This window comes from Arachis duranensis, chromosome 5 (assembly GCF_000817695.3).
Source record: "Arachis duranensis cultivar V14167 chromosome 5, aradu.V14167.gnm2.J7QH, whole genome shotgun sequence".
Lineage (NCBI taxonomy): Eukaryota > Viridiplantae > Streptophyta > Magnoliopsida > Fabales > Fabaceae > Arachis > Arachis duranensis.
The window spans coordinates 31,555,743-31,568,281 of record NC_029776.3 but is presented as its reverse complement, the minus strand read 5'-3'; the positions used below and the strand labels follow the sequence as shown (position 1 = coordinate 31,568,281).

At 30.2% G+C, this 12,539-nt stretch overlaps 1 protein-coding gene across 1 annotated transcript in view; it reads right to left on the bottom strand.

The window, feature by feature from the left end:
• Positions 1–11,721, bottom strand: part of LOC107489077 (uncharacterized) — a 22,419-nt gene extending 10,698 nt beyond the window's left edge. The window contains exons 1-4 of the mRNA XM_052261693.1: positions 11,495–11,721; positions 11,285–11,295; positions 7,012–7,425; positions 6,151–6,206 (exon numbers count right to left, since the gene is read on the bottom strand). Of these exons, the coding sequence (XP_052117653.1) occupies positions 6,151–6,206; positions 7,012–7,425; positions 11,285–11,295; positions 11,495–11,721 (708 nt within the window). The remainder of the gene's footprint in view (positions 1–6,150; positions 6,207–7,011; positions 7,426–11,284; positions 11,296–11,494) is intronic.
• Between the last annotated feature and the right edge of the window lie 818 nt (positions 11,722–12,539).

Sequence of the window (12,539 nt, the reverse complement as noted above, 5' to 3'; positions counted from 1 at the left end):
TTTTTTTGTTTATTTATTACATAAAAACCATCTTTTTTTAAGAAAAAAATATTTTAAAAAAATGTAAATCGTAACTTTTGAAAAAAGATATTTTTTACTTTTCTAGTGTTTTTATTTTTACTATTAGAAATTTATCAAACACGTTAAAAAATAAAAAAATTTAAAAATTTTTTTTTATCAAAATAATGGCATCCAAATAAACATAAAAACACGATTAAAAAGAATTGTATTTGACAATTATAATAGATAGAATACACATTATTTTAAAAAATCTATTTTACCCTTAATATATAAAAAAAATCATTAACTTTATATCTATTCTTTCATCTTCTTCCATCAATATGATTCTTATTTCCAGTAAAAGAAAAAAAATTACATAATCAAAACTAATGTATAATTTCATTTTCATAATCCAATGCAAATTTAAACAACAAAACAAAATTTTACATACATATATTATTAGGATTTGTGTCCAGAAATTTGAAGAAAGCAGAGAGAGAAAAAGAAAAGAGAAATAAAATTATGAAGTGCAAAAATGAATATCAAAATAAAATTATAAATTATAAAAATGAATATACTCTACTTCAGTAACGTTATTCAACCAATATATATACAACACTTTATGCATACTTAATCAAACTATAATTAACTTACTTACTAATATATATAATACATGAAAAAAATAAATTAAAAATAAAATTAAAAATAAAATAAAAATGAATAGAAAAAAAATAAATCTACACATTAAAAAAAACAAAAAAATTAAGGGTCAGTTTATGATGCTGGCTGTGAAAGTTAACATGTGAAGTTAACATTACGTGATCGATTTTGATTTGGATGCATGGAAGTAATCTTTAACTATGACAATAGATTTAAGAAAACAACTGTTACAGAACCAAATGTATTCTATTTTCTATAATTAACTTACTCATTAACATATATAATACATAAAAATAAAATTAAAAATAAAATAAAAATGAATAAAAAAGAAACAAGTCTACACATTAGAAGAGAAAAGAATAAAAAAAGATAAGAGTCAGTATGTAATGCTGATTGCGGAAGTCACATGTGAAGTTAACACTATGTGCCCGCTTTAATTTAGACGCATGAAAATAATCTTTAACTACGGCAATGGATTTGAGGAAACAATTGTTATAGAGCCAGATGTATCCTATTTTCTGTTAAAGGAAGAAGGTTAATTAAGTTTGATTAAGAAATTTAGGATGTTAATGGATTGAACTTTTAATACACGAATAAGCCAAGAGTGATATGATCTACCTTCCTTTTTAGAAACTTTCATAAATTAAAATGCCATACCAAAAACATGGTAAGATAAGATGAAATCATGTATGATTAAAAAATTATCTTACCAAAAAAATTTTAATATGTTATAGAACGTTTCACGTTTGAATTAATTACCATGTATGAAGTAATATAAAATAAATATCTATAGTAAGATGTAGTTGTTATTTAAAAAAAAAAATATTTTACTAACATCTTTATTGGTTCTGATTTTTTCTGGTGCCATCATTAAATAATTTCATTTTATTTTTAGTTTATTTTGGTTCATTTGTGAATTAATTTCGGTTCATTTATGTGTTAATTTTGGTTCACTTGTGAATACAAAATTTGGTCAATACTTATCAGCAGCATCAAGTGAATAAACCGACAATTAACTATAAATGAGCCGAAATAAATTAAGAAATAAACCAAAATTATTTAATGATGACAGTAGAGAAAATCAGAACTAATAAAGACGTTTGCAAAATGTTAGTGTTATTAGTGATAACAATAAAGAAGGAGGAGGAGGAAAAAAAAATGAGAAAAAGAAGGAAAGGAAAAAGAAGAAGAAGAAGTCTGCTTGTACTTCATTGGAAGAAGAAGAAATACGAGGAGGAGGAGAAGGAGAAGGAGAAAGAAATGGAGAAGGAGAAAGAGAAGGAGCGCATAATTTGAAAAGTTGTTATAACAACTTGGATAGATTTAAATAAGTATTTTATTTGAATATAAAACTTTATTCTTTTTGAATTAGTTATCATTCATTTATAAATTTATTTATTTATTTATTATTGAGTAATAATTTATTATTTTTAAAAAATTATTATTCAAATAAATAAATAATATTATAGTAGATATTTAATGATTTATTGAAGTGTTAGGTAGAGTTAATATAATGGAACTCGAAAGTACCTGTTACAGGAATTTTAATTCAAACAGTAGTTAAATATATGTTAAAATAAATTGAGAAGTTAAGGTTTTACTACTGAATTATAATGTGATTATAAGGTTAGTAAAATATTTAGTAATAGATTATTATTTATATTTCTGGTGTATTCGTGGTTCATACGAATAACTGCAATATGATTATAAGATTCGTAAATTTTTTGGCATGGCATATCAATCCTGACCCATTAGCATGTCAAAAGTTCAACTCATCAACGTTTTAAGCTTAATCACCTAATCACACTTAATTAATTGTCTTTTCCCAACAGAAAATGGGATACGTTTGGCTGTGTCATAGTTGTTTCATCAATCCGTTGCCGTGGTTAAAGATTATTTGCACGCATCCAAATCACAGCTCGTCACGAAGTGTTAACTTCACATGTTGATTTTTGCAGTTAGCACCACAGACTTTTTCAAAACATAAAGCAAGAACAAAAAATGCATCAACGGTGATAACATAGGACCTTCGCAAGATGGTGGCTGCGAACAACCTTCTTCAGGCCCACAGTTGTGATAGTGTATCCAACTGAGAGAGAGGAGAAGGGAGGAAAGGAGGGAGAGAGACCTTGTTTCTAGAGGATAAAGGTGAACAATAACAAAGATGAAGAAAAAGAGAAAAGAGAGTCCTTGTTCTTGGAGGAAGAAAGTGCACGGAAAAAAAAAAGAGAAAAATGAGGAGTTAAACCTCAAAGTAGTCCCTAAAGTTACTCTTGAGCCTCATAGTGATCCGTGAAGTTAATAATTATGCATATTTATCCCTGAATTTGCACTCCGGGACTCAGGCTCATCTATCCGGCAAATTTTGTCCACCTGGCGCAACCGGAAAGCTGAGTTGGACTCGTTAGTGACACGCTATCAGAAGAACGGCTAGCTGACGTGGCGACATAAAATGTTTTGGTTCAATTTGGTCCCTAATGTGAGGTTAAAAACCCTAATCCCCAATTTTGAAGCTTGACTCTCTTCTCTTCTCTTGTCCATCGCAACAGAGCTGACTCTCTTCTCTTTCTTCTCGTGTAGTGTCTTCTCCATCTTCAAAACCACATGGTTATGGCTAGCGCGAGCAACGCAGTTGGGAGCTCGAACAACCCACGATCATTTAGAAGCATCATGAGGAGAATGAATAGAAACAGAGATTTGTGTTTGCCAAAATGGTGTGGGTGCGGGTCGAGACCAGTGTTGTGATGGTCTGTGATGGATTCTAATCCAGGGAGACCGTTTCTGGGATGCCCAAACTACAATGTAAGTGGTTGTTGTTGTTGTTTGCTGTAATTCTGGATATAAACTTGGTTGATTCACTTTTTTGGGTGCAGATTGTAGGTAAGAGGTGGTGTGGGTTATTTCTGTGGGTAAATAAAATTCTAGAAGAAGATGCGGTAACATGTGATGGTAGAACAAGCTCTTCAAATGACAATGAAGAATGGAAGATGAAGATTGCTTAGAAACTTGAAAGATTAGAGTCTGAAGTTAGGATTCTAAAAATGGGAAAGATTTTCCTGTTTGCATGTATGCTGCTGCTGATTACAGTAGTTTTGCTTCTCTTAAAGTTGGATAGGCAACAGGGTCAATTGTATCTAGCAAAAAACAAGTAACATGTGATATGCATATGTTGTTCATGTACTTGTACCTGTCCTTTTATTTGAAAGAAATGCAGATTAAACTGTTTGACATTACTGTGCAACAATAATTTGGAAATTGAATAAACAATATATTATATGCATATTTTTGTTCGTGCACTACTAATGGATTCATCTAATGGAATTAATGTTAATTGCATATTAGAGACCAAAATAGAACAAAAAATCTGACACAGCTCAATTCAAGAAAGTCATAATCCATATTCATAATGTAGAAAACACACCTAAAATAGGCATTATAGAGCCAGAACAATGGTCAACAAGTATATCAAAGTTCTTAACGTATTGACCTTATAAGTTTTGAACACTAAAATCCCCAACACTAGGATCCTAATTAAGAAAGCATACATTTTCATCAAAATAATATGATCCTAAACATAATAATCCTAGTCTTCATTTTTCGTATCTGGGTGGTCTAAATCCAGGGTTGGGTACAAACTTCTTGAAATTTTCAATCCTTGTAACAGTCCCCTGTGTTGCACCTTACATAGGATTTGACGGATGATTCCTTGCTAGTTGACTGCTTGCTGGTGGGGTAGCAGCAGGTGGGGTGGTTGCTGTTGGTTTGTTACTTCCGGAAGTTGATTTTTCTTGTTTGGATAATGAAGGTTGTAGTAGGCTTAGAAAAGGGCGAGAAGGGGTTGAATCTGTGCCTTTCTTTGAGTTACTGAACTTAACCCTTTTAAAGCAGACTTTCAATTCTGATTCTGTTTGAACTCAGCAGCAGAAATTTATGAGACAATTTATTTTTGTCTCATGAATATCAGAAAATAGAATAGTGCAGAGAAGAGAAAAGCTAACATCATCATGTATCTTGGTTCGGTTGCCTTGTACTATGCAACCTACGTCCAGTCTCCACCATAACAGTGGTGGAATTTCCACTAAAGTTAAAGTATTACATACACTAATTCCATAGGATTAACACAATCCTCTCACACTCAAGTTCTAACCTAACTTGACATTGGCTATGCTAATACCTAACTCTTCACTCTTAGTGCTCACCCAACTAAGAAAGGCGTACCTCACTAGTACTAGATACAAGACACAAACTTACCTAAAGAAATCCGAAATAACTCTAGACTTTTCTCTCAAGTGTATCACTCAGCCTCTTTTCACTCATTTGGCTTTTACATGAGTTCTCACAATATTGCCTTTTCACTCAAGAAATTACAGAAAGATAAACATTGAAAAGTAAATTACAATTTGTAAAACATGAAGGAGATTGATTCTTCAACAGCCTTTTTGCTATGTGATAAACCAGATTTACAAGCCTCTGATTTAGTTCTTCAATATTGGCAGAATGCTTCTTTGAAAGAAAGCATTCTCCAAGTAGAGGAACTTCTTCAGGGAACTTCTTCTCAGAACACAACTCACCAAACTCTGGTTATCTCTCCTTATCTTCAAACTGAAGTAATTTTCCTATTTGTATCTTTCTTTAGCCACGACTAGGGTTCAGCTCCTTGGTTCTTGAACCAGCTGGAAATTAGCTTTTCTCTCTTTCTTCCATCAGCCCAAAAAATCAGGGATTTCGACTTAGAACTAAGCCTCGTAGCAAACACAGCAGCAGTAACATTTTTCTCTCTCAATCAGCTTATCAGAATCCAAGCCATTAATCTTGTGCTTTGGCTCCAAGAAACAATCTCATTCATTGATTCACATCAGGAAAAAGCAGACACCACTTTCTTCATTTTTTCCCGAAATGGTATATGTAGAAGAAGGTAGGTTTTAATCAAGCTATCAACATGCATGTAAATAGAAACAATCTACCTTTATCTTTTGATTAAGTTAGAGGAGGCCTTTACTTTTGGCTTCATTGATTTGACCTTTTCTTTAAGAAGCTTCTTCCCCTTTTCTTCTTTGTGTATTGTCTGAAAGACAAAGCTTGCGACCAGAAACTCTTTTTTTCTTCTAGGATGTGAACCCTAACATAGCCATATTGTCATGCGTGGGTGAGAGAAGAGAAGAACGAGAACAGAGAGTTGGTTCAGTGGAGAAGGGATTAGTTCAGATGCAAATGAACTTTAGTTACTTGGTTAGCCACTAAGTTAGATAAGGAATGGACTTGGATCACCTAATGGGCTTGCTTGTGAATATGGGCTCATTTATTTCCTTGGGCCAATAGCTTTCTTTCTTTTGTTTTATTGCTGACCAAAGCAATAAAAGAGAGTGAAGACATCAATCTTGTATGAGAAGTTTGGTAGGATCAACTTGGGCTTGAATTTTCTTCTTTTACTTCTTAGCCCATTTGGTTTCTTTGCTTAGTGACTTTGGGCTTTGTTGGTTAGATATTCACCAATAAACTAGTTTTTGTTTCCTTCCAATTGGGATGCTGATTCTTTGATTTATGACCTGCAACACTTAACCAAACACATTCAAAACAAATTAATCACCCAATTAAATAATATTTGTCATCATCAATTAAATTAGTTAATTTCTTAATTCAACAGATAACTTCCTTTTGGGAGGGAGTTTTGGTGGCCTCACAGGAGAGGACAAAACCTATTAGTGAAAACATCTAAAATAGTTAGTAAACTGGATAAGAACATGCCTATAATAAAATAAATGTCATCTAATTTTGTGAACCTATTGAGAGTCATCGGTTTCTGCTAAGGTAATTGACTGAGTTCAAGCTGAATTTCAGTGGGGGATTGTGGGACAAGTGTGGCTAGCGCAGCTCAAGAATTATTCAGGTATCTACTACTCCGGTACCTACTATTCTTTCTGAACCTGGGGCTTCGCTTGCTCACCCACTTATCCATGCGTTCTTTGGTAGGCAGCATAGCATCTTTTGGTTTTCCACTTCCAAGAAAGACTTGAGTGAATTAACTATTCACTTACTCTTGTAGACCGCTCTCCTCGCTTTTTTTTGGTATTAGAAATCTTTCTTACTTGGGTAGCCGGATCTTGATAATTCGAATGGGCAAAACTCTTCCTTCCTTTGGTGATGAAGTTGGGCCGTTTTTATTATGTCAATTCTGAGTCAACCATATTCCCATCCTTGGCTTTCAGCCTCCGAGACTTTCCAACCTTTTCGGTAGGAAGGATCACTACAACTTTACTCAGGTCAGGTACTACCCAATGATCAAGTACCGGTTACAGTACAGGATACCACAACTAATTCACGACTCTTCCATCGAGTCATCATTAGCCTGACCTTTACCATCTGGAGCAGATTTGGCCTCACCTTCACCACCATTAGCAGCAGCAATAGCCTCCTCATCAGCAGCTTTCTTTGCACAGTTTCTTTTGGTGTGTCGTGATTCACCACAATAACGACAACAATCTTTTTTATAAATTCTTTTCATCTTGGTCTTCTGCTTCTTACTCCCACTTGACTCCTCATATGCATCCTTTCTTCTTTTTTTAAGTGGACCTGGCTTCTTTCTAAACTTTAGTGTTTGTAGTCTGTTATATGGTAACTTTTTCCATAGTGCTTGACCTGAAATTGGATTGATATAGAAGGCATATATGTTATTATATACTTCCATTGGCAACCACTGATGACAAAACTCATCTGGTCTTTTACCAGCCCTTGCCAATGCAGCACAAGTATGCACATATGGCATCCCTAAACAGCATTAACACAACAACAAAGACAACAATAATAAGCTAACTATAATATCAGATAATAGTAATAATAATAAAGGCAATTTTATGGTGCAAAAGATTCCTTCTATACAGGTAGAAGACACGTGTAAGAAGATGAAACTATTATGGTGGCACGGTTCTCTAATTATGAGTTGCATAATGTGATGTGTGACTATATTAAAAGGAGACAAACTCTGTGTTTGTTGCAGGAGTGGGATAAGTAAATAGTAATAATTAATAGAGTCATTATTCTGTATAAGTAAAAATAGTTAAATTATTATTATTATGTTAATACAAGTGTAATTATCCGTGCAATGCACGTGATAAGATTGAAATTATAATTTTAAATTATTTTTAAAAATTAATTTAAATTATAATAATTTGATTAATAAAAAAATAATATGTTATGCATTGTTTTTTTTAAATTTAGTATTAATTAGATTAACTCTGAAATAGTTATTAATCGATTTTAATAATCCACTTTGTTCAATAAATCAGACATATATACTGAATGTGATCATAAATAATATAGTAATAGTTAAATCTACCAACAAACATATTGGCTATTATCACACTCTAAAACAAATTAAATATAAAGGCTATTAGCACTCATTTATAAATCTATAAAATCGCACTGTCTTTAATTCGTGCAAGGGTTTATTTATCAAATAAACTTAAAATATAAACAAAAAATATTTATAAAATGGACCTAGCATCACCTGAAAGAATCATGGAAAATAATCAACTTACTTTATCATCCATAAGAACCATTTCTATGTAAGTCGTGTTGTTCTTGTCAAATTTAGATGAGACTTTTCATAACCTTATAATTCTTGTCTTTATTTTTCAAACTTTTTCATTACATAATCTATCATAGGTAATACTGTTGATAGAATCGTAGTTAGTATCCCTTAAGTATGAAAAATAATAAAAAGAAAAAGTTATATGTCTGAAGTACGAATTTTCTAGATGATAAATAATTGTAACAATTCACTATTAATCCTTATATATATATATATTTATAAAATTATAAATGTATATAGTAATAATGAGAGAGAAATTTTTGGAATTTGATTCACATTAAATTTAAAATTAACTTTAAGTATATTTAAATGAAGAAAGATAATTAATTATAAAAAATTAATTATATCAATTAAATTAGGAGAATTACATTCTCTTGTAAACGTAAATATTATTAATCATATATTTTTATATTATCTATAATATTTTAGTTACGTAGCATTATTCAAAGAAAAAATTACACTTTATTTACATGTAATGTATTTAAGAGTTTCTCAAAATTAAAACATGTTGACGACAGACTTATTTGTTATATATGAAAGGTATTGGTGATTTATGATAGTTAAATTCTATTCAATGACCAAATTATTATCTTAGACCAATCATAATAAAAAAATGGTTTAATAATATATATTTAATAAGAAAAATATACAAAAGTAAATGAAATTATTGTTTGAACAATAACAAGAATAATTCATGTTAAGTGTTTAAAAAAATTTTGGTAACTATTACTGAATCAACAATGAGATTTGGCATGATTTTCCCCATTATAAGAAATAAATAAGACAATATTGCTTGTGACAAAAATCAGATAACTAACATGATTAAATAATTTTCATAAGTATTTGAAATTTTGGCAACCTATTAAAAAAAATAACTGTGGCAGCTTTAGCAGCAATCCGTGTGGCTCGTATGCCCTTTTTACATTTATGTATGTGATGCTATATATTTTTTTTTTCTTCTGTTTAGTCTTTATCACATAATTCTCGGGATCAATCTATGGATTTGGATTATTATAACACCTTATTCAAAATAAATACATTAACATTTATGATTAATTCAATAGAGATACTTACTCAATATATATGTTATCGATGTTAATTATATGCCAATATTTTTAGAAAAGAGCTAAAAACGAAGATATATAAATATATATAATATTATTGCTATATAAGAAGCATACATAAATTGTTACATTTTTTTATATTATACAACTTAAAATTATACTATCATGTTATTATTAATTCTAGACACTTGCTATAATTATATCAAATTTAATTATAACTCTAAATAAATAAAATAGATAACATTCAATATTATTTTTTTCTTTTTTACATTCAATACTGTAAATATAAAAAGTAAAATAATTAATGAAAAAATATGAGCAGAAAATAAAATATATTAATTAAAATTCAATTTGTTATCTAATTATTCTTGTGTCCATACGATATAACTTTACAAAAATGTTATGAATCATAATCTTTTTTATTCTACAAAAAAGAAAAACACTATATATAGCCTTTAGTAATACAAAAAATAATTATAAAAAATAATTATTGATATTGATATTAATCATACTTGATTATTAATATTAACGAGCTTGTAATTAGTGGTTCATGTTTTTGTTTTGTGGGCCAAATTTTATATATGTTATTATCATTATGAGTTAGTCCCGAGTTGGAGGAGATTGAAAATTTAGGTCATGGAATGAACATATAAGAATATAGAATTGACATATATTTCCTGTTGTTGAAACTTTCTATCTGAACCTTAGTATCCTCCCAAGAAGTATATATACCCGGAACCAGACCTTTTCTCACGACATGCACCTTGCCTAGAGCCATTTCTCTGAAACGGAACTCACGAAGCTTGAAGACCGTATCGATTTCAAGTGGGTATATGAACTTAGTTTTATAATGATTATTAATCTCAAAGGAGAATGTGTTAAGATTTTAGAAAGACACCTCATCTATTTTAAATTACTCCTACAAAGACAAATTAAATAAGAAAATAAATATCGGTAAATGTCTTGATTCATATAATTTGAGAAACAAAGTATACGAAAACAACTGAATTCTATTGGTCTTTTTAAATTAGTGCATATCACGTGTTGTAATCTGTAAAGGAAGAAAAGAATTAGAAACATACCATTACAATAACACGACAATATCTATTTTTATTAAATTGATTTAAATTGTTATTGTAAATAATAATATTGTAAAATAACACACAATTATTTTGTTATTTTAAAAATTAAATTTTTATTTATTTTACTTTCCACAAAAAAATTGAGACTTGCAAATTGTAATTGGAATATGAAAATTTTCTAACACAAAAAATCATGAATTAAAAGTATAATAGGTTTTTATTTAATTTTATGTAGCATTTATGCAAATCAAAATTATTGCCAATATAAAATCAGATAATTTAAAATAAGAATTGTGAGACAATAACAAATTAAATAGTAAGTCCGATTATAGTTTATATTTTAAGATTTTCTGTTCACTAATAATGTTATATTGATTATTTAAATAATAATAATAATAATAATAATAATAATAATAATAATAATAATAATAATAATAATAATAATAATAATAATAATAATAATAATAATAATAATAATAATAATAATAATAATAATAATAATAATAATAATAATAATAATAATAATAATAATAATAATAATAATAAATAATTAAAAAAAATCAATCATTTAAATCTAAAAGTCAAAAGCATATGTCAATCCTAAGGTTTAGGTAAAAGGATTCAACATCAGCGAACATATGTCAATTTTTTTTTGGTCTTGAACATATGTCAATCTTATATTCTTGTATGTCCGTCCCATGACCCAAATTTCAACCTCCTCCATTTCGGGCTAACTCATATTGGTACTAACATATATAAAACTTGGCCCACAAAACAAAAACCTCAACCACTAATTACAGGCTCATTATATTAACATAATATTATAATAATCATACTTTAATTATTTTTACTTACATAGAATAATGACCCTATTAATTATCACTACTCACCTATCCCACTCCTGTAACAAATACAGAGTTTGTCTCATTTCAATAAAATCACACAGTACATTATGCAACTCATAATTAAAGGACCATGCCACCATAATAGTCTCATCTCCTTACACGTGTCTTCTACATGTATAGAAGGAATTTTCCTTCTACACCATAGAATTGCCCTAATAATAATAAGATAACAATAAACAAGTAAAAGAATATTACCACTCAATTTTCAAAAAACTACTTATGCAGAGCCTCTTTTTCAAATCCACAACTATGTTAGTTGGCCAGCCATGAACTTTAAATTTCTCATACTCTGTGTCACCAGACCATATCAGGACCCAACTTTTTGACTCCTTTCTTATCTTTTCTAACCTGCTGCGCTGTATAGGAGGTAGAATCCCAGTGTTTGAATTAACCTTGACTTTGTTCCTAGCGATGGACCTCATTGCGTACATCCTGACTTGTTCAAAGAGTGTAATAATAGGCTTGGCTCTAACTTTTTTTTATCCTAGAGTTGAAGACTTCACAAGCATTGTTGCAGATATTGTCTATTTTAGGTACATTACTGAAAAAAATTTCGCTCCAAGAGTCCCTAGGCCACTTGTTCAAATACTCACAAGCATCCTTATTAGCCATTTAACCCTCTCAATCTTTGTTATGGAGACTATTTTTTAGGTAGGAATAGTGGTGTCATTTGGTTCAGAAGTTGGAGTAGATGGTGTTATAGTGAAAATTGGTTCAGCTGTGACATTGTTGGTGGGGTTTGGAGTGAGAATAAAGTTTTGTATTACCATAAGCTCCTTGCCTTTAGTTGACACTGATTCTGCTTCTTCACTATACAGAGGTTCCGAAATTCCATGTTCGTAGTCTACATGAATAGCCCTTGTTCTGCTGAGCAAAGTAACACATCTCCAAGAGCTCCTTATCATGTTATATCCCTTAGACCATTTTGTAAAGGCCTGTTAGGCACCAGCCACCATATTTGAGTTACCTTGTCATAACCAATATTCTTGTGGTAGTCCCGAACAAAACAGACATTCAGTGTGTCTATATCAACTCCCGATAACTCAAAAACCTCTTCACCGTTGTAAGATATACTTCCATTAACCTCTGTTATAAATGACCCTCCATGGTAAAATATGATGGTAATCAAATGATCACTCATCTGTAATTTTAAAATTTTTTTGTTATATCAGACTCATTAACTTCAACCACATTACCAAGTTGAAAATTCCATAACTAAAACATAACACCCTGTTGTCAA